We start from the raw sequence: 22,925 nt of genomic DNA on the forward strand, positions 1-22,925 counted from the left end.
TATGTCCAACAAAGAATGACGTCGCTTCGCACGCAGCCGCTAGAAGACTCATTTTGTCGGCTTCGTTCAATAGTGAACACGGAAGCTACAAACGCCAACGATCGCAGTCCATACAGCCAACTTGGTGGACTCGATCGACATAGTTCCAACTGGCAATACCAGTCTAGCTGCCCATTGTGCCTGGCCAATGACGGGAAGCAGAATTGTCTTAACTCTGCTGGAAAGCATCCTTTTTTACGGTAATCCTTTTACTGCATGACGTATCTGCGAACTTTGCGCGTGACTGTGACATCTATCCACAATATAGTGGCTAGATAGTCGGTGCTAGATAGATAAGGGAGATATGCTTCACTTCGACATAACTTTGCTGTGAACAATACGAAGTGTTTTTAGTGGTCTGCACAATGTTCATCGATAGAACGCTAGTTACAATCGAATGAGTGTTCGATGGCATGGACATCTAGATAACTTTCCTTTAATTCATTCATAATCCGTGGCTTTATTGCTATGTTCACGCCGCCCTCTTTTCTCAAATGATAACAGTAGATTGGAAGTTTGTCAAGCGCTAATCGACTGGGTGCGCATCCAAATGTTTTCTTGAGAGGAAGCATAAATAGAAGAAAATTAACTATATGGCGCGAAACAAGTCCAGTAGGCAATGCTCTGCTAGACAGGCAATCTCAATAATCTCTGTTAGAAGTTGAGAATAACTGCTATTAGATCCACGGTGTCTTAAGCGTGGCTTATCAGTAACAAAGAATCCGTATAACTTCAAGGATTTGATTTTTCAATTGTGAGCGGAACTTGTACTTAGTAAACTTGTCTTTTAATAATGTAAGCTTTAAAAAGATGGAAGGGCATCAATATATCGATGACTGTAAGTGTTGTTTCCTAGTATTTTCTCTTTGTGCGTAGATCTGGCAAGTTTACGGAGTAGGTAACAAGCTTTGTAGAAGATCGCCTGCGGATAAAATCTATATAGCGTAACGAATGTAGACGTGCTACGAGTGAATCACCAAAAAATATTAATTTTGTCATCGTGAGAACTAAATGCGAGAGTCTACTGTGGCGTGCGTTACAAATATCAGGGCACAAAGGACAGTCTATGTTACCGGCCACACTTTTATGATATCGTAATTGTCGGAATGATAAAACGAAGTAATTTCTATGCGTTACTTAACGATTACGTTTTGCGTTGAGCTTGACAAGCATAGATACGAGAATGAAGTTCAACCCTGTAGTTTTTCATAATTATTATCTAATGTTGATTACTTAACTGCGACGAATGTCCTCTACTGATAAGACCAGTAGGAAGTATCCTATAGGCGCATACGAGATGCTTTAATTTTAATCAGTAACTGTGTTCTGGATGAGTCAAAAAAAAACTGACCAACTTTTAGACGTCCCCACCCGTTGCGTATTTCACCTATGCTTTTTCTTTGAACCGTTATGCGTTTCTGGCACAATTTATATTGTTTCTAGATTCGTTAGCAGCAGCAGCAGCAGCAGCAGCAGCTTGATTTGCGATCAAACTATCGAACAAAGGAACTGTAGGTTCGACATTATTTTATCGTTGCTTCCCTGCTGGAATGAATATAGCTGACAAATCCGAACGGCGTATCAGATGAAAAAGATGATCGTTCTGACTATAAAGCATTCTTTAGAAAACCGCATGAAGCGGATGACGATAAACTGCTGGCTCCATTGCATAAATATTCCACCCATCTTGATTTGGTAAACTTGAGATTTTCTAAATAGCGCGGTCAACCGCTGTAGTGCTCTGAATCGTCTACATGCGCAGGGAAGATATGCCCGGTAATATCGGTCTCACTTGACCCACTAAAGGTGGCAAAACAAATCGTGTCAACTCATGCATGACATTATTCGTACAATGGAAAAAAGACACGGCGAAGCAATACTGATATCGACATTAATAAAATACCTGTCTTACGTTAGGTTTCAATGGAGCAAAGGCTGCTGAGTTCGAGGTATCCTTCGAAATTGACTCCTCAGAAAACTTTAAAGAAAAAGAAGAAGAGAGAGAAAACAGGAAAAAAATGAAGGGGGTGCTCTACTATAAGCTTTTGTGGCGCCTCTCGATAAAGACCTCTTTATCTAGCTATAGCCAGTTGTCCGAACAGTAGAGGAAGACCATGAACAAGTAAAAGTTTTGTCTTTTAAAAGTTATCAGCACTCAATTTTAATTGACAAACAAAATAGTTCTCTGATCGGCCCAGTATAAAAAAGAATAATAATTTTTCATCTAACCTCAATTTTGTACAGCCGTAAGTATATGTTGCTTCATCTTCATAGACATTGTATGAGCGCTTGAGTCGTAATTATGTGTTCAATTTCGTTTTAAATGTCTTTCTAATTTTTCATAATGAAAACTTCGATAGAAGCTGAAGGTGATGGCCAGTCGTACGTTCACCTAATCCCACGCAGTGCTAGAACTGGATCGGATACTCATGAGGTTTTATTATCATTACCGTCCTAATGTAGAGAAAGAAAGAAGCAATGGCACAGCCTACAAGGTCAACAGCGTAGTTCGGCATCCCGTGTTGCTGGATTTAAACTAATATAGCAAATATAGTATTCACTCAGAAAACTTGTCGCCTGTGTCCTAAGATGGATTTATCTGACGCGCCACAAGATCGGTAAGTAATCGACCGGCCAACTTCGATCTTCTGCGGTACAAAAATCACTCCCGTGGGAAAGTAGCTTGGTAGAAACCAACAAAGACTACCTGTTTTTCTTATTCCGCTGCTGAAATGATTGCTTTATGAAAGTGCGTAGACCGTGCAAGCGGATCTCGAGTGGCCGCAGTTATATGGTCTGCTGCTATTAAGCCCGGTGCATACCCCTGAGTTCATTACCCCTGAGCGAGCTCCATACAACGTACCGAACCAATTTATTTGCCCGTTCAAAGGCGACCTTCAGTTCCCGGGCGAAACTTTTAGCTTCGCAGGTAATCGTCGGCCTGAAAACACACGAAGAGCTTTAGATGACGAACTTCGGCATTATTGCGCGGGGCCGGACTAAATTTCTTTGATTACTTAAAAAAGGCGCGACCAACAAATTCAACTAGTAGTTTAATAAAATTAGATTGTTTTTTTTTCACTTGTACTATTAGAAGAGCTAAATCAATTAAAATTAATTCTTTAAAGTAATGACAGATTTCACCGGGTCTCCATGTATATAGACTTATATTTTTGAGAGAGACGTGTTTTTGCCCCAAGGCGACCTTTACAAATTTAGAAGAATCGTCCTTTTCGGCGGATCTTCGAAATAACATTTTTAATGTAGACCGAAATGTTATTGTGTATCCGATCAACTTTTGTTACCTTTTTCGTCTCTAAACGTTTTCTATAAAGAGATATACGATATTTGAATGTTCAAATAAATAAAAATGAAATCGTGGGCTTATTTTTCAGCCACGGTTGGGGTTACGTTCATTGGACATATCTAATGTTAGAAAACTGCAATGCAAGGAGACACACACAATTTTAATTTCAGGTACTAGACGTGTTTCTAACTAAAAACAAATAAAAAAAGAAAAAACAGTATCGAGTTAGCAAACACCCAAGTAAGGCAATATATCAAATCTCACTGGCTGTGACCTATTTAAATTTCAGGTTGAACATTACGTCTAGTGCGATCTTCCTCCTGGGAATCGCCTCGTTACTTCCATGGAATGTCTTCATCACGGCCAACGATGTACCCTAATGAAGCTTAATTAACTCTATATTAATCTATTATAAGTGAAATTTACAATGTTAAAGACATCTTGTATAAGACTGACATTCACTCGTCATGTACGTTTTGTTCGAGGACAGAACCAGCTTCGATCGAAAGTTTATGTTGCTTTGAATCTTAAATTTTCAAATTTCAGTACTGGTTGTACAAGTTTCGTACGATAAATGACACAACAGGCAGCAGCGTGAACACAACTGTTTCTTCAGAGACGCTCTTGAACAATACATTTCCGGAACAGAACGAGATCCAACGTTTTTTCGGGGCGTACCAGTCAATCACCTCGAATGTCGTTTTTATATTTACGCTAGGACTAAACGCACTCGTAAGCAAAAGAGTGTCCAGTAATGCCCGGTTAGTATGATTAAGCTGTAGCCCACGCCGACAAGCATAAACCCTTCCGGATGAATATTTACATGTCCATTTTAGTTTACTTTAATTTTTCGTATGATTAAATTATAATTGTGCCTAAATAAATTTCTATTGATAAACTAAAGCAGTCTTCTTGAAATGTAATGTGTTAAAAAAAAAAAAGAGATTTACTCGCGTTTCGTCATTTAATAACGCGTAAGGGTGCTTTTTGATTCAATTTAATCAGTGTACGAGCTGATCCGCTTTGAAATATAAAGCGTAGATAGTGCAATTTAAAAATAAAATGTCATTAGAATTGTATGCGAATTGTAAAAGGGTGCCTATTTTATAATAGAGCTGAGTTTATATTTTGTTTCCAGGATTGTATATCCTCTTATAGCTACTATTGCCATGCTAACACTTATCACAATACTAGCCAAGGTCAACACCGATAGCGGTAAGTCTTAGAAAGCCTTGTCTCTATAATTTTTTTCAGCAGAGTGTTATTATGAAAAATATTTTCACTGATATTACCTGATTTTGAAAAGTACCACCTTCCAGCTTTCCTTTAGAGTATGGCCAACGACCTTCGTAGATTAGCCTAGCGTTTTGACAACTAACTCATTCCTGTTTTTCTTGGTAGCATTAACTCGTATAGCAAAATACATAATTTTTATAATACAACAATGTGAATGAATCTATCGAACTTGAAACATAACTATCGCTCTGTCGGATTCACTTACAGAACAAGTTGTTTTTTTGCTGGCGACGTTAATTATTGTTGCTTTAGTGAATGGTAAGAATTCGAAACAAGGTAATTTTGTCTCTCTCACTTTTTTTTTTTTCATTTATTTTCTTTTAAATCTTCATCGAAATAGTAGACTGATCACGTTTGGGATATATTGATTAGAAAAATCGATAAGTATAGCCCGGAAGTGGGTTTCGGGACACCGTCTTCTGTCAGTAACTACGCCGTTAATGACGCGTTACGTCTCCAGATCGAGAAGGCAAACAGGAATGGATTTTATAGTCAGACTAAGCCTCTCCAGTTTTCTGTATCATAAATACCTAGTCCTTTGTCGAGTGTTCTCAGCAAGCAGGTCCAACAATATTTAGGGCTCTATTGATTTCCCGGATTTTAGATATGAATTAGTACTATCACTATCACCATTACTACGGGTATTATCATTATTGGAATTCTGACTATTTGAAGCGTTTCACGTAATCAGGGATTTGTTAGAGGCCTAGTATTCATATAACAACAAGTAACGCTGTATCGAAATGGACGATTTACATTTATGCTTTTTGCTCGTTGTTCCGTCGTACTCTTGCGTCTGCTATCTCTACTACTTCATTTCAGCGATGGTTGGCTTTTTAATGGGTGCTTCTATGGGTGTGTGTGGCTATCTTCCCTCCAGATACATTACAGTTTGCTCATTGGGCCAAGCTACAGGTGGTCTTGTGACATGCGCGCTTCAAGTTGGTGTCCTTATTATGGGCCTAGGACACCAGGATACCGCACTCCTATATTTCAGTGCGGCTACCGCAATAATCACTCTTACGTTGGCTGCGTACAAAGCCATGCAGCACACTGTAAGCGTATCCGTAATACATAACACTGTCTCATAGATCATGAAGCGTACGCAGTTGATTTCGGCTCCAAATAACCTATTCTGTTCAATTGTCCGTTCTGAAATGACACTTGTAAGGCTATTAGCGTATCGGAAACCTCTTACGATACGAGCACAGTGGTACCATTCACTGATATTCACGGTCAATTAGTAGTCGCTATATTTACCTAAGAAGCACCGAACGATGGATATATATGTGACGATTAGTCAATGGCAATTTATCTATAGTCTTTTGTCTATAGTATTTTCGCATTTAAGCATGCGATGTTCTTGTTATCAATTTAGGATTTCTATCAACACTACCGATGCCTCGTCACCAGCAGTACTTCAGCCTTCGAATCCACGATGGCCGGCGTTCCATACATGGAAATATTCACAAAGGTATATATCTACAGAGGGCGCAAGTGGGCTATCTTCATAATATCAGTATCATCATATAATCAGGCTAATATCAGTAATCTCAGTACATAATTCTCCTTTTTAGTTCACCTATCATTACAGCAAGTTTACAGGAAGTCACCTCGCAACACAGATATGAATGGCAATAATAACACTGATCCCGTAGTGATCTATACCTGAGCTGAAGAACTGTGCAGTAAAGATGCCCCAGTGATATTTCTGTTTGTCATCATTCAAGTCATCTATTGAACGCAATAGTAGAATCTGCATCTTCGACTATTAAACCAAGAACTGTGGCTAACTATAGACATAACTACAGTTTAGAGGGCTGAAAATGTACCCTCCCGTGTTTTCTTGTGTTGCGTGACAGGCACTTCTAAATGTGTTTATAACTGCTTTAGGAAGAATCCTTACTACAAATTTATATGAACAGGCAGAGGAGTAGTGAGGACTCGTGCGTGAAACAGCTGCCTATTATTAAATAAACTAAGCGTATTTTTTTGCTCTGTTTCGTCTGGGTCTGCGATGATACTGCATCTGTCTCAGGGGTGGCCATTTCACGTATCTAGCTTCTTGGTTTATATGGTCACAATTTCGTTTTTTCCGGCGCTCACAGTAAATGCTCTATCGACGCATTACTTACGTGGAGACATACTTACCGGTAAATGGTCTTGTTAAATAAAAACTGCAGATATTCTTCTATGCACCGTAATCATCATGCGCACATAGTGATAAAATCTTTGCCAATGCTCTTCACGTTTAGTTAAATAAAGTTTGACCAAAAAATGTAGCTTGGAAAATTTTTATTAGTAAAAAAATATTATGCTTAATAATATATATTTTTAGTTAATTCTCATTGTTAAATGTAAAATGACTTAGCAGGTCTTTCGTTTAATGGACAGCCGTATGATCTTTTATTTTTAATAAATAAATTATAAGCTATTGTATTTTTCAGATAAGCTTTTCGTTCCATTAGCGTGCTTCACCGTGTTTAACGTCGCTGACTGCGTCGGACGATACATCTTTGGCTTATTTCAATTAGTAAGAGAAAATCTAGTTTGGGAAATATAAGACTGGTTCTAATTTGAAACGTACACGATATATAGCCTCTTTTTGCTTTTCTATAGGCTAGAATTAAAAGCTGTTAATTATCAAAAGAATATTGCCGATTTTCTTAACTAGATGACTTATGTTCTAGCGCTTTGAAGATTCGTATGATTTTTCTATAATTTTATTCATAAGATATATTCTATAATTTTATTACGATGATGACCCAGGCATTACTCAAGCCCATATAAAATTGTCCTTTGTTATCAAGATGCAGCGCTAAAAGACACGACCAAAAAATGATTCTATTCAAAATATTTTTATATAAAAGATTCTCCTTTTAGGAGTCAGTCGATTAGTTAGTTATATGAAAAATTGATAGGTTTATTATAAGAGCGACTCGTAAATAGTCATTATATTGCTAAAAAACTAAAAAAAGTTACTGTTAAGTAGCTCTAAACTCTCTGAAAGATGCGGCTATAAAAGAAGCTTAATGTTTAGTTGGTACACAAACGCAAAAGAGAAAAGTATTCGATCATGTTTTTGAAAGTTTCGATCAGAGACGCAACAAAATCGAGCTTAAATTTCTCAGGCTTTGATCACAGATAATGCCGTAGATGATTTTACTGCAATATAGCTCAAATCTTGCGCCATCAGGCCATCATCTGTTGCCCTCCCTGTAAAGCCCTTCTAATAGTGTGAATTTAGTTTCAATAGAATGATGCAAGAATCACTTCTCAGAATTTTTCGCTCCGAATCCACAATGATGGGAACAATCTATGATGTGACAAAAAAAGTGGCAGAGAATCACCGATCTATTTGGTCCTAGTAATATTGTTTTAAAATATAATACATATTTACTTCAACTTTTGCTTTAAAATTGTTAGTACTTTATATATATCTATAGCGACAGTCATCTGACATATATCTACCTTATGATTTCCTTCGCAGAGCTCTCGTCGTACCAAATTGTTGCTTACTCTATGTGTAGCCCGCGCAATACTGATTCCGCTATTTTTAATCTGTAACCTTTCACCCGCCAATCGAGTACACACATCTGTGCTCCTGAACAGTGATGTTGCCTATGTTCTTTTCATGATCATCGCTGGAGCTTCTAACGGTTATTTATGCACCACTGCGTTCGTGCACGCACCGAAGTAAGTTAGAGAATTAGGAAAAACTATTCGTTAGCACGTATCATGCTCGATTCCATTGGTGTTTGGTGTAATTATTACTGCTTTAGAAATAATCTATGTCTATTTTTTTTTTTTACTTTTACAATATGAGCGAAAAAGAGTCAACAAGTGATCACAGCGCCTTAACTCATGCAGAGAACATCTCTTCTTTTATCTATTTGTCGTTTACTGTAATCGTCCATGAACCGTAAGATAACCTGCCATAACGTAATCACAGTTACGTATTCGGATAGGCTGAACAATGTTTGCAATGTTTAATTAATAGCACTTTGTAATACGCTAGGGGTCTCTGCCTCAGATCCCGCCGATGAGATAAACAATCAAAAGTTGATATCATATATTGCATGTGTTCAACGTGATTCCTCCACCATACCGTGCCTAAAGCTGTGAAACACTGATTTTATTTCAGGACGGTCGCCATTGAACATCAGGAGGTGGCAGCTGAAATAACATCTTTTCTTTCAGGATTTGGAAGTGCGGTCGGCTCTGTGTTGTCATATGGCGTTCTCCGGTTACTCTGAACTACAGTAGCCTAGATTGCGGCCATAAACAAACTGATCTTTTAGCTCCACTTAGGTATCATCTATTAACTATACAGATATCTTAAAAACTTAAGACCGGTTATCAAAGAGACAAAAATGGCCTTTTTTTTTTTCTTTGTTTGTTGGTTTGTTCTCTATCGTGTATAAAATAGCGTTATAGTAATTTGAACAACTTTTAATTTAACACTTGAACCTAGATAAAATCATGTAAAAATTTCTACACGTTTACATCTAATGAACTAATCGTGTAGGAAATGGAACACAGCCGTGTCTAAAAATCGACAAATCATCGAGGTACACATAATACGGTGGTTGTGAATAAATCGTTCCGTATAGATATATTTTTATTCCATTGCTGTTATTAGCTTTGGCTATACAGTATAGCATTGGACGCTTGTAAATTTGCAATACGTAAAGTACACTATAACCAATAAATAAATAACTATCGTATGAAGCTGGATTTTGGCTTTCTTCGTTAATTTACAAAAAAATATTTAACGTTTATCGAAATTAAGGCCCCTAGTAGGAATCCTAGTAGGAATAAAAACAATGCATCGTTGTGTCAGAGTTATCTATGTTAACTCTGTCAAAGGATTTACATGAGATCAGCCGACTTCAAAAAACGTCAATTACGCATCATCGTTGTAGATACCCAATTGCACTTCGATTTCACTACGAGAATACGTGCATACGCTTATATACATAGTAACACAAACATATGCCATGCATGTAATAAGGCTGGCCGACCTATATAAACAGGATTCGGCATTTAAATTGGCACAAGTTTTGCCATACTGTTTGTCGCAACGGGCATACATAGATCCGATATTTCTGATACCGGACGAAAGGCATTACTTTTTACAAGAAAATAAAATAAACTCGTCATGGCGAGCAACAATGCATCCGGGTTCGGTTCTTGGCAGAGATTGGCTATTATCCGAGGTCTACGCATTAGACGAATGTTTACCGAGGTCATAAACATAATGGGTTATTCCAAACTGACAGTATGCCGTGTTGCAATTGTGTCTTGAAGGCGAATTTTTGGCTGAAGCATATGTTCTTAGCGTGGTGTGTACCGATGGAGACTCCACGTCACTACACTTCTTTTTGAAAAGCTAAGACTGCAAGAAAAAGTTTATCTGTATATTCTGCGAACTTTTGTACAACCATGGATAACTGAAGCGTCCTAAAGAAGGCCATGCGTCTTTCAACAATACGGGGCACCGACTCACATAAATTGATTAATATAAGGTTGGCCTGCTCTCAGACGAGCACATGTAGCGGCCAACAACTCAGATTGAATTACTGTGTACGAAGCATTATCGAGCGAACGACTAATAAGCCTGGATATAACGACACCGAATCAGGCACCCGTGCTTGGATTTACAGAGGCAGCATTTGGGACGAGCTTTTGAGCGGTTTAAAACCCAAGTTGAAACCGTAATCGCGGTGAATGGTGGTCACACTTTATAAGAATGATTATCAGGAGTGACATTTAGTTCATGTAAAAAAATATATGTTTTTTCAAATATTGCATTAGAGACGAAGCATAATAAAAGTGTGTAGATGTTTGTTTGATGAATTAAGATAAAACCTAACCTATATAAACATATGGTGGGCTTACATGTATGTCAAATGATCTCCTGTAGTCGAGCTGCCTGTCCGAAAGCCTAAGCAATTTATATAGATAATCATCGTCTTAGGACTTCTCATTATCATCCGTGAAAGGTATGATAAAAGTTATTTACTCAGAGTTCAGCACAGTCCACTGCTAATTGTCAAGTTAATTATTAACAGAACAGTAGGGTTTTACTCGTTTGATCCGTAGCTATCTTAAACAACAATAATAACTAATAAATATGCAGCAGACTAGTAATTGGAATGCACAACTACTTATCAATGATACAATGTTAAATATTTTATAAGTGACAGGTTCTTTGCCTTGTCACCGCTAAATTCATTTATATCGGCTCAACATGCGGTCCGATCGCCTTTCTTTACCGTGCCATGTTAACAGACAAGATCATTCCACTTGCCGTCATCATCATTTCAAAGACATTCCAGTTTTGCAACAATAATCTACCGTTTGCCGTTTTTAAGCTCCGCACTAATACTCCCCTATTCGTTAGACTGGCAATCTATCTCAATCGAACATCTTATCGAGTGCCTTCAATGACTAACGTGATTTGGCTACGGCAGCTGGTACAACCGAGTGAATCACGTTCATCAACCCCGCTAATTTGCATCATAAAAGAATTCTTGTTCTGCGCGTCGATTGAGACGACCGCAGCGCCTCATGAAGTAGCAGTGGCAGAACATCGAGACAGAAGCAGCAGCAAATGTCCGTTCCTTCGTCAAACAACCGGACGAGCTATTGCTTCTGCTTTCAGGTTGATTGTCGGGCTGGCAGGCACAAGCGGCTATGTTTTGACGTATCGCTTTGACGGTGGATGTAGAGTCAGCCAGTGGTCTAGTGGGGTTCAGTAGGCATCCTATGTTCGAAACCGCCTTGAAGCAGCTCGATGGAGGGAAGCTACTTCTAGTATTCGTGCAATTCTGGACGATGATCAAAATAAATGGTGAATCCAACGAAGAATAAAATGCTTCTTCGACGATGTTCGCATTAAATGATCCGCAGAAAGATGTGTGTGCATTGTTAGATGGAGATTTTTGATGTTTATTTGTGAACTTTTTGTCGCTTCAATGTGTAACCGATGAGTGAACCGCACTTGTTGAAAAAAGAATGTTACCTTTGTTGGAACTATGGAGTGTGTTATTATTCGTCGATGACATGTTAATACTGAAATGATTAGTGAATTAAACAGGTGTGCGTATACAAATGTTCGTGTGACAGATCAGACTTGACCAGTTTGATGCGGTCAGTCCTGATCAGAGAAAGATTGTGTTGCAAGCCAATAACAAGACAACCTCTATCCAGACAAAACAATGGTACGATTTATGAGTGCTCAATATGAGTTTAACGCACGCACGATAACTAAAATTAATGGTGTACATCGCAAAGCACTTTTACATAACACAGATAAATCATAAACCGCTTTGTCAATTCAAGAGTACCGTTATCAGTTTTAGGCGGTTTTTATAAATTCTTTAACCTAAATGCAGTTTCAACTTAGATATGCCTCGAGGAAGTCGAATATACGTCAATGGTGGAAAAAGTTAACAGTTGAGATCTCCCACACAGCGGTCTAATACGGAGGAAGATCTCGCTCTCAAGGTCCTCTCTGAGCATCATCATTTCTTTTTTCTTTTTGTTACTGTGAAGCGGAAGATTTAGTACAAAAAAGAAGTTGTCCAAATCAACATATTTAAAGGCGCATTGAACATGAGCGGTGTGCTTGAAGTTGACTTAATTCAACAATCCTTCATAATAGTTTGAATCCGAATTACTATACAAAAAAAAAATCAGAGAAATTAATATTCTTCATTGTGGCGTTTATATACACGGGCTTGAGATCTAATAATGCTTGTTCGTTATGACTGAAGCGATAATCATTTTCAGCTCCTATTAACACTATACAAATCGACCAATATGCTAGAATATCACGCAGCTATCAACCAATATCTCACCTTGTGTAGGCACGAACAAACGAAGGGCCGATCTGAAGTAATATAGTCTCACTGTCTTCTCCTTATAGACCGTGAATGCCAGACTTGCGTCGAATTATCGTTGCATTAGATCCGTATTGTTGCCCTTCATTGACAGCTACGTTAAACTATGTCGGACAACGGCCGGTGGCGTCCACACGTGAAGATGCAGTCAGCCATTAGTGAAAAGAATATCCGTGATGATATTTAGAAAGCTAGTTGTTGTGTTTGCCTAATATTTTTAAAATGACACTGAACTGTTCGATTTCTCTACACGAATGATTAACCGTTGTAGGAAGTAACTTAATTAATTAAACTATTGTGCGTATAAACAGGTTTTTTATGGCGGATTGTTGTAAGCACTTGTTCTGTGATTTCCTTTGCCTCTTTCTACCGCTGTCTTTAAGACTAAACTGTGTTACTGAAGCAGGCTACTGTAATTGTTAACCTTGCTGATGATTTTTCAATTAAAGTAGTCAAAAGTAATATATCTATTACTTGTTCTATAACGCACGTTATGCCGCATACTTTGCCGCAAACAGATGATTCGCGGAATACTAACCACCCGTATATACCCGTATATAATTTCACCCGCAAGATTTTGTCATCGAAAATGAGGCAAATACTTTAAGATCGTAATACTACTTTGGCGCCACTGTACTAATCAACATCTAGAGATAAAATTAGCTTGAAAGATTCAGATTATTTTTCAATAGTATAAGTGTTTACGTAGTAGATTAATGTAACGCCATTAAAACGGAATATTGACTTTAGGATACCTGACTTCTTTTCCTAGCTGCGGATCACTAGTAATGCCTTGCGCCGGTTGTCGATTGCTACAACATCACAGGAAAGCCTTTTTTTTTAGAGGTCAAAATGGGATCGTACGTTTTAAAGCAAATGTTTCGGAACTCCGACTGCAACTACTTTGAAATTAAGAAGAAGATTGAAAATGGTATTGTAGAAATTAGGGTATTATTGGGTATATTAGAAATTAGAGTAAAATAATGCGTGCTGTCAACCATAAGAGGATTTTATATTTGTAGAAAAATTATTTTTAATAAGTACATTTACCTTTTACTCGATTTACCGAACTAGCAAAAATTCTTATGATCGATTTCGCCTCGCTCATGTACAGCTGAAGGCTTCAGAGCCTTAGATAAATGGAAACCTCGAGTAGCTTGACATCTACCACACAGTAATTTTACGACAGTTGCAATAAGATAGCCCGTAATCTAATAAGAATGTAAAGAGCCAGTCAGGAATGCCGTTGCCGTGATTGTTCAGCTGTGGTCTTCACTGTTATCGTAATAACAGTTGTTGTTGTTTCTTTTCAGCCCTATTCAGTGGGTGAGGGAAGGGTATTGAGTAATTATCAGCTCAGACGACTGAAGCAGCCCTTTGGCATCCGTCCAGGCGACGGTAAAAGTTTTTAACTGCTGTCATCTACACGAACAAAAATATGTAAGAAACGAAATAGATTGACGTTGACGGCCAGTTTTCTGAACACGTCTGAACAAGACAATCAATTCATCTGCAGCAGAGTTATTTTAGTGGTCATTAGCCAGATGCTTTGTATATTGTCACTGATAGTACTCAAAGAGAAGGAGAATTTACATGTAGAGTTTTTATTAAACAATTTATGCTTGAACTTCTTTGCCTAGCTATGGATATTAGCAGCCGTTTAGGTATAGTATCCATTCGTCGTATGGCGTACTCTCTCACACGGAAATGTGGGACAATGGTCCCTGTCCGTCAAGGTCTATGGCCATCTTAAAACTGATTCTGTTTAAAATAACTGATGAAGCTTTTGCCATTTTACGAGAAATCAGACGTGCGTTAAGTTTCCTTGGAATACTTTTTCTTGAGCTCATCTGTTCACGAACACAACGAATTTTAAGAATCATTTCGTGTAGTTCTACATTCCTCCTCTACGTGTACTCTCATATAGATGCTGTATTCGTTGATTTCCGCTCTAAGTAAGAATGGCTACATCTACAAAAACTTCGTAACGTAATATCATCAAAAAACAAAAATTGAACAAGTCATCTGCAGACTGGGACCATCTCCTGTAGCTTAGTTCCTAATTTTATAATATGCATCTTTAAATAGCCAAATCGACGTAGTCCCTTGCCCTTTAATACATTATAAGTGTGACGTCTGCTCGCAGTTCACATCCTGATAATTTAGATTACTTAACGAACACCTGACAAATGTACAGCAAATAATGAGTTTCGCCGCAAGGACAAAAGCATTACAAACAATAACGGTATGAAATCGTCAAATATACCTTTCGTTGCGTATTTGTCACTCATACGCAGATATACTGTATATTTCAAGCATGTTTGAATAGTTTTTATTGTTGTTGTCTAATGTTAAGAAATCGAGAGAAGCATGCTACGCATTTGAACGTTTAGAGATTACATAACTGCATAACTTGAATATGGAGGACATTTGACTACTATTGCGTTCTATCTTAATCACGCTGATTTATTGGTGCAGCGCAGAAAAAGGATATCCAATACCAAATAGGCTAAGTAAACTTTTGAACATACAATATGAACACTTTTTTCCAAATCTAACAACTCATTATGTCAAACATCTTGGTGTTGTTAATATAGAACACTATCAAATTCAATCAGTACGATCCGTATGTGTCCTATACGTACGTATGATCGGTCCGATGATGACTTATGTATTTACGCAATGAATTTCAATATTGCAGGAGGGAGGCGCCCCGCTGATGTTTACAAAGGAGGATATCTTCAACGAGTTAATGGCGTCAAATGGGCGTATGCTCAATTCACAGCTCGTTCTACGATTTGCCCGCTACCTGAAAAATCCGGCTACCAAAGAGGGTATACAATTTACAAGTATATTTCGTGCATGCAAGCAGTGCTCTCAACCAGCCCTGTCTATATAGAGCTAAATTGGACATGTATGAAGCCATTTTAAATTAGTGCCTACAATTACTACCTGATACATAACTGACCTACGTGGATGCCGCTAATGGACTTTTGCTTAGGTATTAAAAGAAAAAATTCAATATAATTTTAAGTTTGCGGACGAAAAACGTAGCTTTTTTTTTTAATTAAATTAATAATTAAACAACAACAAATGCATGTGTTGAACTTCTATCAACAAATTAGATTAATGTTTAACAATATTATATTGGCGTTTATTTGAAAGTTTACTGCTACCTCAAACTATAACAGCTGTTGTGGGAAAACCCCCTCAACCAAGCAACTCCTAATTCAAAAGTGATAGACTCGGCGTTACTAGTTAACTACTTAACCATATTCTTTGTTTTTGGTGAAAGGAGCCATTTTGAAGCTAAACGGTTTTTTTTTTCTTTGGTATAGAGGCAAAGGCCAAATTCAAGGATTATGTGAATAAACTAGCGACATTGGTGACCGATCCACAAAATGGAGATAAGTTCGTTGTGTTACGACCTGAGTTGAGAGAGCAAGGAAGGAGACAGCCAATGGCAGCGATGATTGGAGGAGATCAGGTACTGCAGCTCAATCAGGGCCATTTTATTCCATTACCACAGTTATCAGGACATCGAATGAGAGGAGCATATCATAATATCCGTTCTGCAGCGGGACCACAATCTGCAATGCCTCAACAGCCTCCCCGGGTGCCCCCTCATACTCAGGCTCAAAACCTACAACAGCAACATCCATCACATAGTAAAGGTAACAGTTTATTTATATAGGAGAGACTCGTCGCAAAGTAAACACCCATTTTTGACATCCTGTTTCCCTCCGAGTAACCATGAAAATATTTAATCGTTTGGAGTTTTGGTCATATTTTGCATCACGGTAATTTTCCAATTTTTTCCTTGCTTCCGAACATTGTATTTCGAACATGTCCACATTTAGACATGGATGACTGATAAAATAACTCAGTGATATCCAAACTAACGGGGTAGGGTACGTATATATAATACTTGATATACTGCAGAGACAGTTTAAAATCTGTTAGCTGCATATTAGAGTTTCACGTCCTTTTAAAAATATAATCATGTTTATTATGTTGCGTTTAGCATTTGAGCAACACTATGAATTGTTGAGATAGATTTCAGCGCATCAGCGCCAAAGTGCCAGCAGTGCGTTGAATCATTGAATATCTAAGGGTTCCCACTATATTATTCAAAAATATAAGCTATTTGAGCCTTGTGAAATATCTTTCACCGCAGTCAAAAATAAGCTCTTAACATTAGAATAATGTAACGTTAGAACTATTACATTTCAAGATCTTTAATCAACTTCAAATCAAGGTTTTTAATTAACATATATTCAATTTAAAGTATAAGGTATGATATCGTCATGCATATCGTTTGTGTGAAGTGGTATTGCCGAAGATTAATCTATTGGTCCTATTGTGGCCGACATGTCTTGCCCTGTAGGAAGCGGACACCAAGGGCCTGCGGGACCACCACCTGGGCGTCCAGCACGTGCGCCACCAGCATATCAGCAAGCTGTTTCATCGTCAAAGCTTACACGAACACCAGGTACAATCGGTGCAGGACCACCGTTACCAGTACAGCCTCACCCAAACAACCAAAATATTCCTCCACACCACCCACTTCGAGGCCGGCCGTCTTCATTGAAGCTGGTACATTCAGACCATGGTTCCCTTGGACACATCGACACGCTGGGGTCTTCCTTCGGTGTCGATGGACCAACACCTCCAAAACCGGTTCTCACACCGCCCGGATCATCATGCGGTTTATCATCCGGTCATATGGGACAACATCAGCGGAGGAGTTCAGCTGGTATGATCAACACACAGCTCCTACAGCAATCGGGCATGCTTATTCCCAAAGGTGAGAACGAAAAGCTTAACGAGACGCTACGATAAGATACAGCACAAGCAACAAAAAGATTCAGTTGAAATCAAGAGGTAACAAGAACAGGATTGAAATACCCCCAAGTCCTAGAAATGACGCGATATAAGCGAGAGCGTTGAGTAAACAGCTGAGATGATCGAACACGATGAGACTTGTCAGGCCAACATTTTAAACAGTGGGATGATTTGTGTGCAAATACAATGTTATACAATAACACCCCATGTGCATTCTTCACAATTATTTTGTGTTGTTAGCGTTATGTTAATGATGATAGAAGTGTTCATACTAATTGTTTACAGGTCAGTTAATTGTTTAAAAAAATACTAAGATCTTCTAAAAGCTAGGATTTATAAAACTAAAACCAATACTACTGTTTTTGTCCTGGTAGTCCCGGTGATAGCGTCCTGGTGATTCGAAACGAAGGTTATGTCGTTAACAAAATTGGTTTTAATAATTTTAACAAATGAAGTTTAGCTGTAGAGGCTCTTCTGTCCTACCCTACAACATGCTGAGATTTTCTTTCTTTCTATCAGCTTTTGAAGTAAAGAACACTAACATTCCTCATCTAAGTGGTACACATCTAATGAATTTCGCACACCTTCAATAGTTTCCCTATAGAGCTGAATTTTGGAGTGACAAAGATTTCGTAAAATTTGATATAAAATTTAAATTTTTTAACAATAATAATGTGTAACATAGTACTTCTAAATAAAATAGATCTGCGGTGAAACCTAGGCCCTTGAAAGCGTTTGAAAGAGTTATTAAGCATATCAATATGAAAAAAATTTAATACAATTCTGCACATTTTGGGGAAAATCTAATATAATTTCTACTGCACTACGTTGAAACTACACCTGAGGCTCTTTGCAACTTAGGGCCTTATTTTTCAAAGTTCTTAAGTCCTTATGTAGCGTAGGACTAGTTTAGTACTACATTATGAATCTCCAAAATACTCAAATAGTGGTTTTGGCTCGCAGTCTGAAATTAGTTGACTGATTTTTTTTTGTGCATGTACATACATCTGTTTTTTGTGGAGTGCAGTTTGATACCTGACCTAATTCTACTATGCTTTCACAAAAAGGTCTTGCCTACGGCACTGAAGCCTTCATCATTCGTTCAGCAAACATCTGAATATGATATTCCGTACCATTGGTTTTTAGCAATCGTACTAGTGCACTTGAATACTTCTTTCCGAGTGTAATTTTCGCCTTTTTTAGAAATTTACAAAACGGTTCTCACCTCAACTTCCTTAAAAAAATTTAGAATTCTTGGCATAGCAGTGATATTATATATAGTTGAAAATGACAATAAAAATCGTGTGTATCAAATTATTAGTTAAGCACCCTTCACTACAGCCCAAGTTCGAGTTATTTTGGAAGAATTCACGCATGATCTAATAATTTTTCTCACTTCCGACCGAAATTACCTCGATACAGGCGTAGAAACATGTACGCCCTTTGATATATATGAGTAAAAATTGAATTTGCAGAGGCTACGATTATCGGTACCGATGAATTGGATAAAGCTGCATGCTACCTTGCTGAGCATTAATATCTGGTTTATTTCTTTAGGTTCTGTGACAGGCGGGCCACCTCCACCGCCTCCACTTCGGAATCTTTCGAAAAGTGTTCCGAGCTTAATCGGAAATGGGGCTCATGTGGGTGACACTGACTTAGATTGCCCGCCTGCTGTGCCTTCCAGAAGCCGGCGTCATTCGACCAAAGGAACCGTTGTTGAGGAGAAAGTCAAGCAGTTTGCTGAAAAAGAGTTCATCAAGGTAGGTAACATGTGTTGACAAGAAATCAACGTTGCAAATATAAAAAAATAATCATTGGTAAGTGCGAATTTAATGAAATTGCGAATTTAATGAAATTGCAACTTGATAGTATCAGAGTAACGCTGTGATCACAGAGCACTCGTATCGCACAGATGATATCTACCATCATCGTATCATAATCAGCGGTCGTTTCTGGAAAAAATTCGAAAAGGAAACTACAACATGGAAATAACAAACGCCTACAAGAGCAGCTACCTTCGTTTTAATGACAAACTTCGTTTGATCGGTGGCATCTCGACTAAAGGAATGCTGCCAGACTTCAATTAAATGCTAAACGGTTAATATGGCAGGAGATGGGAACTGAAATTGCTTGTAATGAGTAACAAAACTATCCTACGTATCCCATTAGACGTACAATACTATTAACAGTAAACGGTTCCAATATCCCAAGTTATATAGATTTGGGATTATAAAATAAATAATTATAATGTATAATAATCCTTATTGCCTGTACCTAAGAGTTACAGCCAACTAGTTGTCCTAGGATGTAAATATAGTTCAAAGGATTTTCACTGAATTTTACAAGTCGTAAATGTCGAATCTGATGAGTCGCTGTATGTGGCCCATAAGCCTTCCAGCCAGTTTTACCAATCTGTATAATCATTGGTTATGCTATACTATGAATGTTGCACAAATATATTATCTAACGCGGATTTTTTTATTTGGCCTTGAATATAAGAGATTAACTAAGTGTCGGATATGAAGTACGGTCTTGACTGAGATGTCACTAAGACTGTTCTTTCTCTGAACAATTCTTTTTCCTAGCGTACGAGGGTGCTATACTTAATAGCAATTCCTTTACATACTGTCCATTATTACCAAACAAAACGAACGGCGCAACAGTAAAGGAGACAATTGGTTCACGCCGTACTGTCGCTGGTTTTATCGTGTCGTTGCAACCACTCTCAAAGGTGCAGGCCAATTGCGTCACACGGAAATATGAGAGTTAAGGAGCAAAACAACTCGCATTTCATAAGCTCCATTTGCACTGGCCAACGACAATAAACACCTAAGGTAGACCTAATGATCCTTAGAACTATTTGATAAGGAATCACTTTTTATCAGATGTGCGTTTTGTGTTTGAATCACAGTTAGGAGGAATCACAGTTAGGTAGTTAGGAGGAATATATATATATAAAGTCCACCATAAATCGTAAATATTGAATCAATTTAGGTTACAGATTTGATATGTTGGGTCTGTCTATAAATAGACGTTATTGTATCAATCGTGTTAGAGCTTAGACATGTAAAGATCTGTATTATAACGCCCGGAACACATTGTCCCATTTAACACACCTAAAGTTAGGATTTTTGTTCGTAGTCTTATTCGCTTCTACAGTAGTTATTATAAGGAGAGCACTTGCAAAGTTCCTCGAACGTTTCCAGTTAACATAGGTATGTGCTGCCTACGCACGATGTGCTCTATGGTAGATCAAGTAATTGAAAAAACCTTAAGCAAACGGCCGCTGTACCTCACTTGAATCATCAATACTTCGATCTCGTCGACCGTCGGATGGCATTCGACTAGTTTAAGTGTAAATTCCTACTGTCAGTAGAATCAGCCGTTCAAGCCGCAATTGTTGCCAATCAAAGACAATTCGTCCGTGCCTGACGGTGTGCACATCCGGTTCGACAAGCGAACTGTCATACCTCACTATTGTCTAGGGCAAAAACACAACGACAGAAAAATAGACAGACAACGAATGAAAAGCTTCGTTACCTCAGATAAATAGCTCACATCAATTGTAAAAAAATTGCTTCCTGGGGCATCCGGCTGACCTCATGGCCTTGGTAGAGGCCTTGTAATTAGGCTAGTGACAGCTTTCAAAGAAGAATTGCATAGGTCACGAGACGGTTGTCAGCCATTTACTGTTTACTGGTTTGAGCAAGCCTATTGTCCTACTTCACACACGCCGTATCTCAACGCGTCGCCGCTTCTTGCGGTGGTATCCTCTAACCTAAGGTGCGCTCGCGATCGACTGTACCAGTTCGGTCACATTTCGCCGATCATTGTTGTTAATACAGTAGTACTACTATACGATTCGCGGATACTTCTACTGATGGTAATATTGACGTCGACAATAACTGTAGATAGCAATAATATTTGTATTTACCCGCTAACGACAGCTATCCTTCTGCAACCGTAAGTGTGTCTACCGCCATTTCACGGTCATGATCATCGTTACCACTATTACTATTATCATCGCACCTCTACGATTGCTTCCAATGGCACTTGTGTCAACATTGAATCGGGGCTATGCAGACTGTCAGGTTATCGCCCAGTCTCTCTGTCTTTCTATGGGCGTACCGAAGATACGTATAGTACAATAAGAGTAGAGTTGAACTCTACCTTAACCGGTACTATGACAGTAGCTGCTACAATTAAAATTCGACGCGATCTAACATTAGCTGCTTATGACTGCGAGCAGGTGGCAGCGTTCTTAGTTGTGACTCACGTGATCGAGCTACCCGAAGGAATAGGTCATGATACATGAATGGATAGAAGGAAACGTATGTTGTGCACATCAAGCGTCGGCGAAGTGACTGATATTTTCAGTGCACTTTATCGTACAGTATACGCTAATGAACTTTTGTGCAGTCATTGGTCGTGAGAAAAAGGTGGAAAACGCAAGGTGTGTCCAACTGTCCGGCTCTTGCAATACCATGTATACATACATATACATGAATATATTGCGATATCGTTTTATGTTAAAGTTTCAATAGGTTTAAGGTCGACTCAGCTATGAATTATTGTGCTTAAGATGAATATGCCAATAAAAATTACCGTCGGCGTGGTGTGTGCATAAATATATTTCCCGTAGCGATATAGAGATCGACCTTGATTGGTCTGACCGCTATCAGCCATGTGGCCACTTGTTTCAAGCTATGTGAACTTTACTCATTTTTAAAGAATTTTTGTAAAACTGCACAAATTTCATTCGGATAATTCGAAATGACATAATTGAGCATGTGCTGTGCATATCTGGAATTTTCTTCTGAAACCTTTTATGAGAAGCTTAGTTGACGCTATTGCACGCGCGCTAAGCACGAAGCAATGCGTTGATTTATCTTCAAGCGAAAAGGAAAGCTCACCCTTCTAAGCTAATTCATAAGTTATATGTAGCTAACTACAGCGACAAGTAAATACATTATGATCGTCGGTACGAGAGTGCACACTGATGGGAACCATCTGAAAAAGTCGACAAAGATAAGTTTCTAGAACACTAGACAATTTAGCTGATTGCATCTAGATCACAGGGCCTAAATCTAATATTCAATCTATCTGTTCTAATCTATCAGGTCATCATCAGGCCCTAAAACAGATTCCCGCAGTTTTCCGCTTGTTGCCATATATTAATTATACATTCCCTTGGTCTTATCTTACAAAGAAGCTTTTTGTAACTATATACCTTTATAATTATAATGACAGTATGGAAGCACCGCCCAAAACAAAGCCAAATCTCCACGCTGTTATTAACGATTGATAAAATATGTTCTTTAGGGAGTGACTGCATATAGGTGAGAAAAAGAAAGGCAAGAAACAAAAAAAAACATCACACACGTAACACAGATTATATACCGTTGCCACTTATGAACCTATGACGACTATGAAATCGTAATCTAAACTCAGATTACCTATATAACGGTCCATTTTAATTTGCCACAATTTTCTCACTGTTTTCTAGCGTAATCAAGGCGACCACAATT

The 22,925-nt window shown here is 38.3% G+C and overlaps 2 protein-coding genes and 1 long non-coding RNA gene across 14 annotated transcripts in view; 2 read left to right on the top strand and 1 right to left on the bottom strand.

Annotated features, from left to right (window-relative positions):
* LOC111244532 (equilibrative nucleoside transporter 3-like) lies at window positions 1-9,379 on the top strand. 5 transcript variants are annotated; one of them, XM_086982487.1, is made up of 11 exons: window positions 1-239; window positions 3,636-3,717; window positions 3,893-4,107; window positions 4,485-4,561; window positions 4,850-4,900; window positions 5,465-5,697; window positions 6,021-6,116; window positions 6,681-6,795; window positions 7,090-7,175; window positions 8,133-8,338; window positions 8,787-9,379. In XM_086982487.1, exons 1-11 carry the CDS (start codon window positions 16-18, stop codon window positions 8,896-8,898), a joined length of 1,497 nt encoding a protein of 498 aa, XP_086838613.1. In that variant the 5' UTR covers window positions 1-15; the 3' UTR covers window positions 8,899-9,379. The 5 variants fall into 5 exon arrangements, with proteins under 5 accessions (XP_086838613.1, XP_086838615.1, XP_086838634.1 ...); XM_086982504.1 differs by lacking the exon at window positions 1-239 and adding an exon at window positions 2,519-2,657; XM_086982494.1 differs by lacking the exon at window positions 1-239 and adding an exon at window positions 2,976-3,516.
* The window catches only part of LOC111244545 (uncharacterized), a 20,997-nt gene continuing 470 nt past the window's right edge, over window positions 2,399-22,925 (bottom strand). The window contains exons 1-5 of one of the 7 annotated variants that reach the window (XR_002670945.2): window positions 20,938-21,328; window positions 13,600-19,137; window positions 13,305-13,361; window positions 12,508-12,653; window positions 11,644-12,194 (exon numbers count right to left, since the gene is read on the bottom strand). This is a non-coding gene — a long non-coding RNA (uncharacterized LOC111244545). Of the gene's footprint in view, window positions 2,981-11,643; window positions 12,195-12,507; window positions 19,138-20,689; window positions 20,879-20,937; window positions 21,330-22,925 lie in introns of those variants that run through there. The other 6 variants (XR_015322981.1, XR_015322973.1, XR_015322974.1 and 3 more) reach the window with 6 other exon arrangements.
* sowah (ankyrin repeat domain family member sosondowah) overlaps window positions 11,728-22,925 on the top strand; it is a 21,303-nt gene continuing 10,105 nt past the window's right edge. The window contains exons 1-5 of one of the 2 annotated variants that reach the window (XM_022791744.2): window positions 11,728-11,868; window positions 15,251-15,383; window positions 15,888-16,223; window positions 16,937-17,356; window positions 18,952-19,157. In XM_022791744.2, the coding sequence (XP_022647479.1) occupies window positions 11,866-11,868; window positions 15,251-15,383; window positions 15,888-16,223; window positions 16,937-17,356; window positions 18,952-19,157 (1,098 nt within the window). In that variant the 5' untranslated portion in view covers window positions 11,728-11,865. Of the gene's footprint in view, window positions 11,869-14,653; window positions 14,795-15,250; window positions 15,384-15,887; window positions 16,224-16,936; window positions 17,357-18,951; window positions 19,158-22,925 lie in introns of those variants that run through there. The other variant, XM_086982474.1, reaches the window with a different exon arrangement.

This window comes from Varroa destructor, unplaced genomic scaffold (genome assembly GCF_002443255.2).
Source record: "Varroa destructor unplaced genomic scaffold, Vdes_3.0 BEIS01000001.1, whole genome shotgun sequence".
Taxonomy (NCBI): domain Eukaryota; kingdom Metazoa; phylum Arthropoda; class Arachnida; order Mesostigmata; family Varroidae; genus Varroa; species Varroa destructor.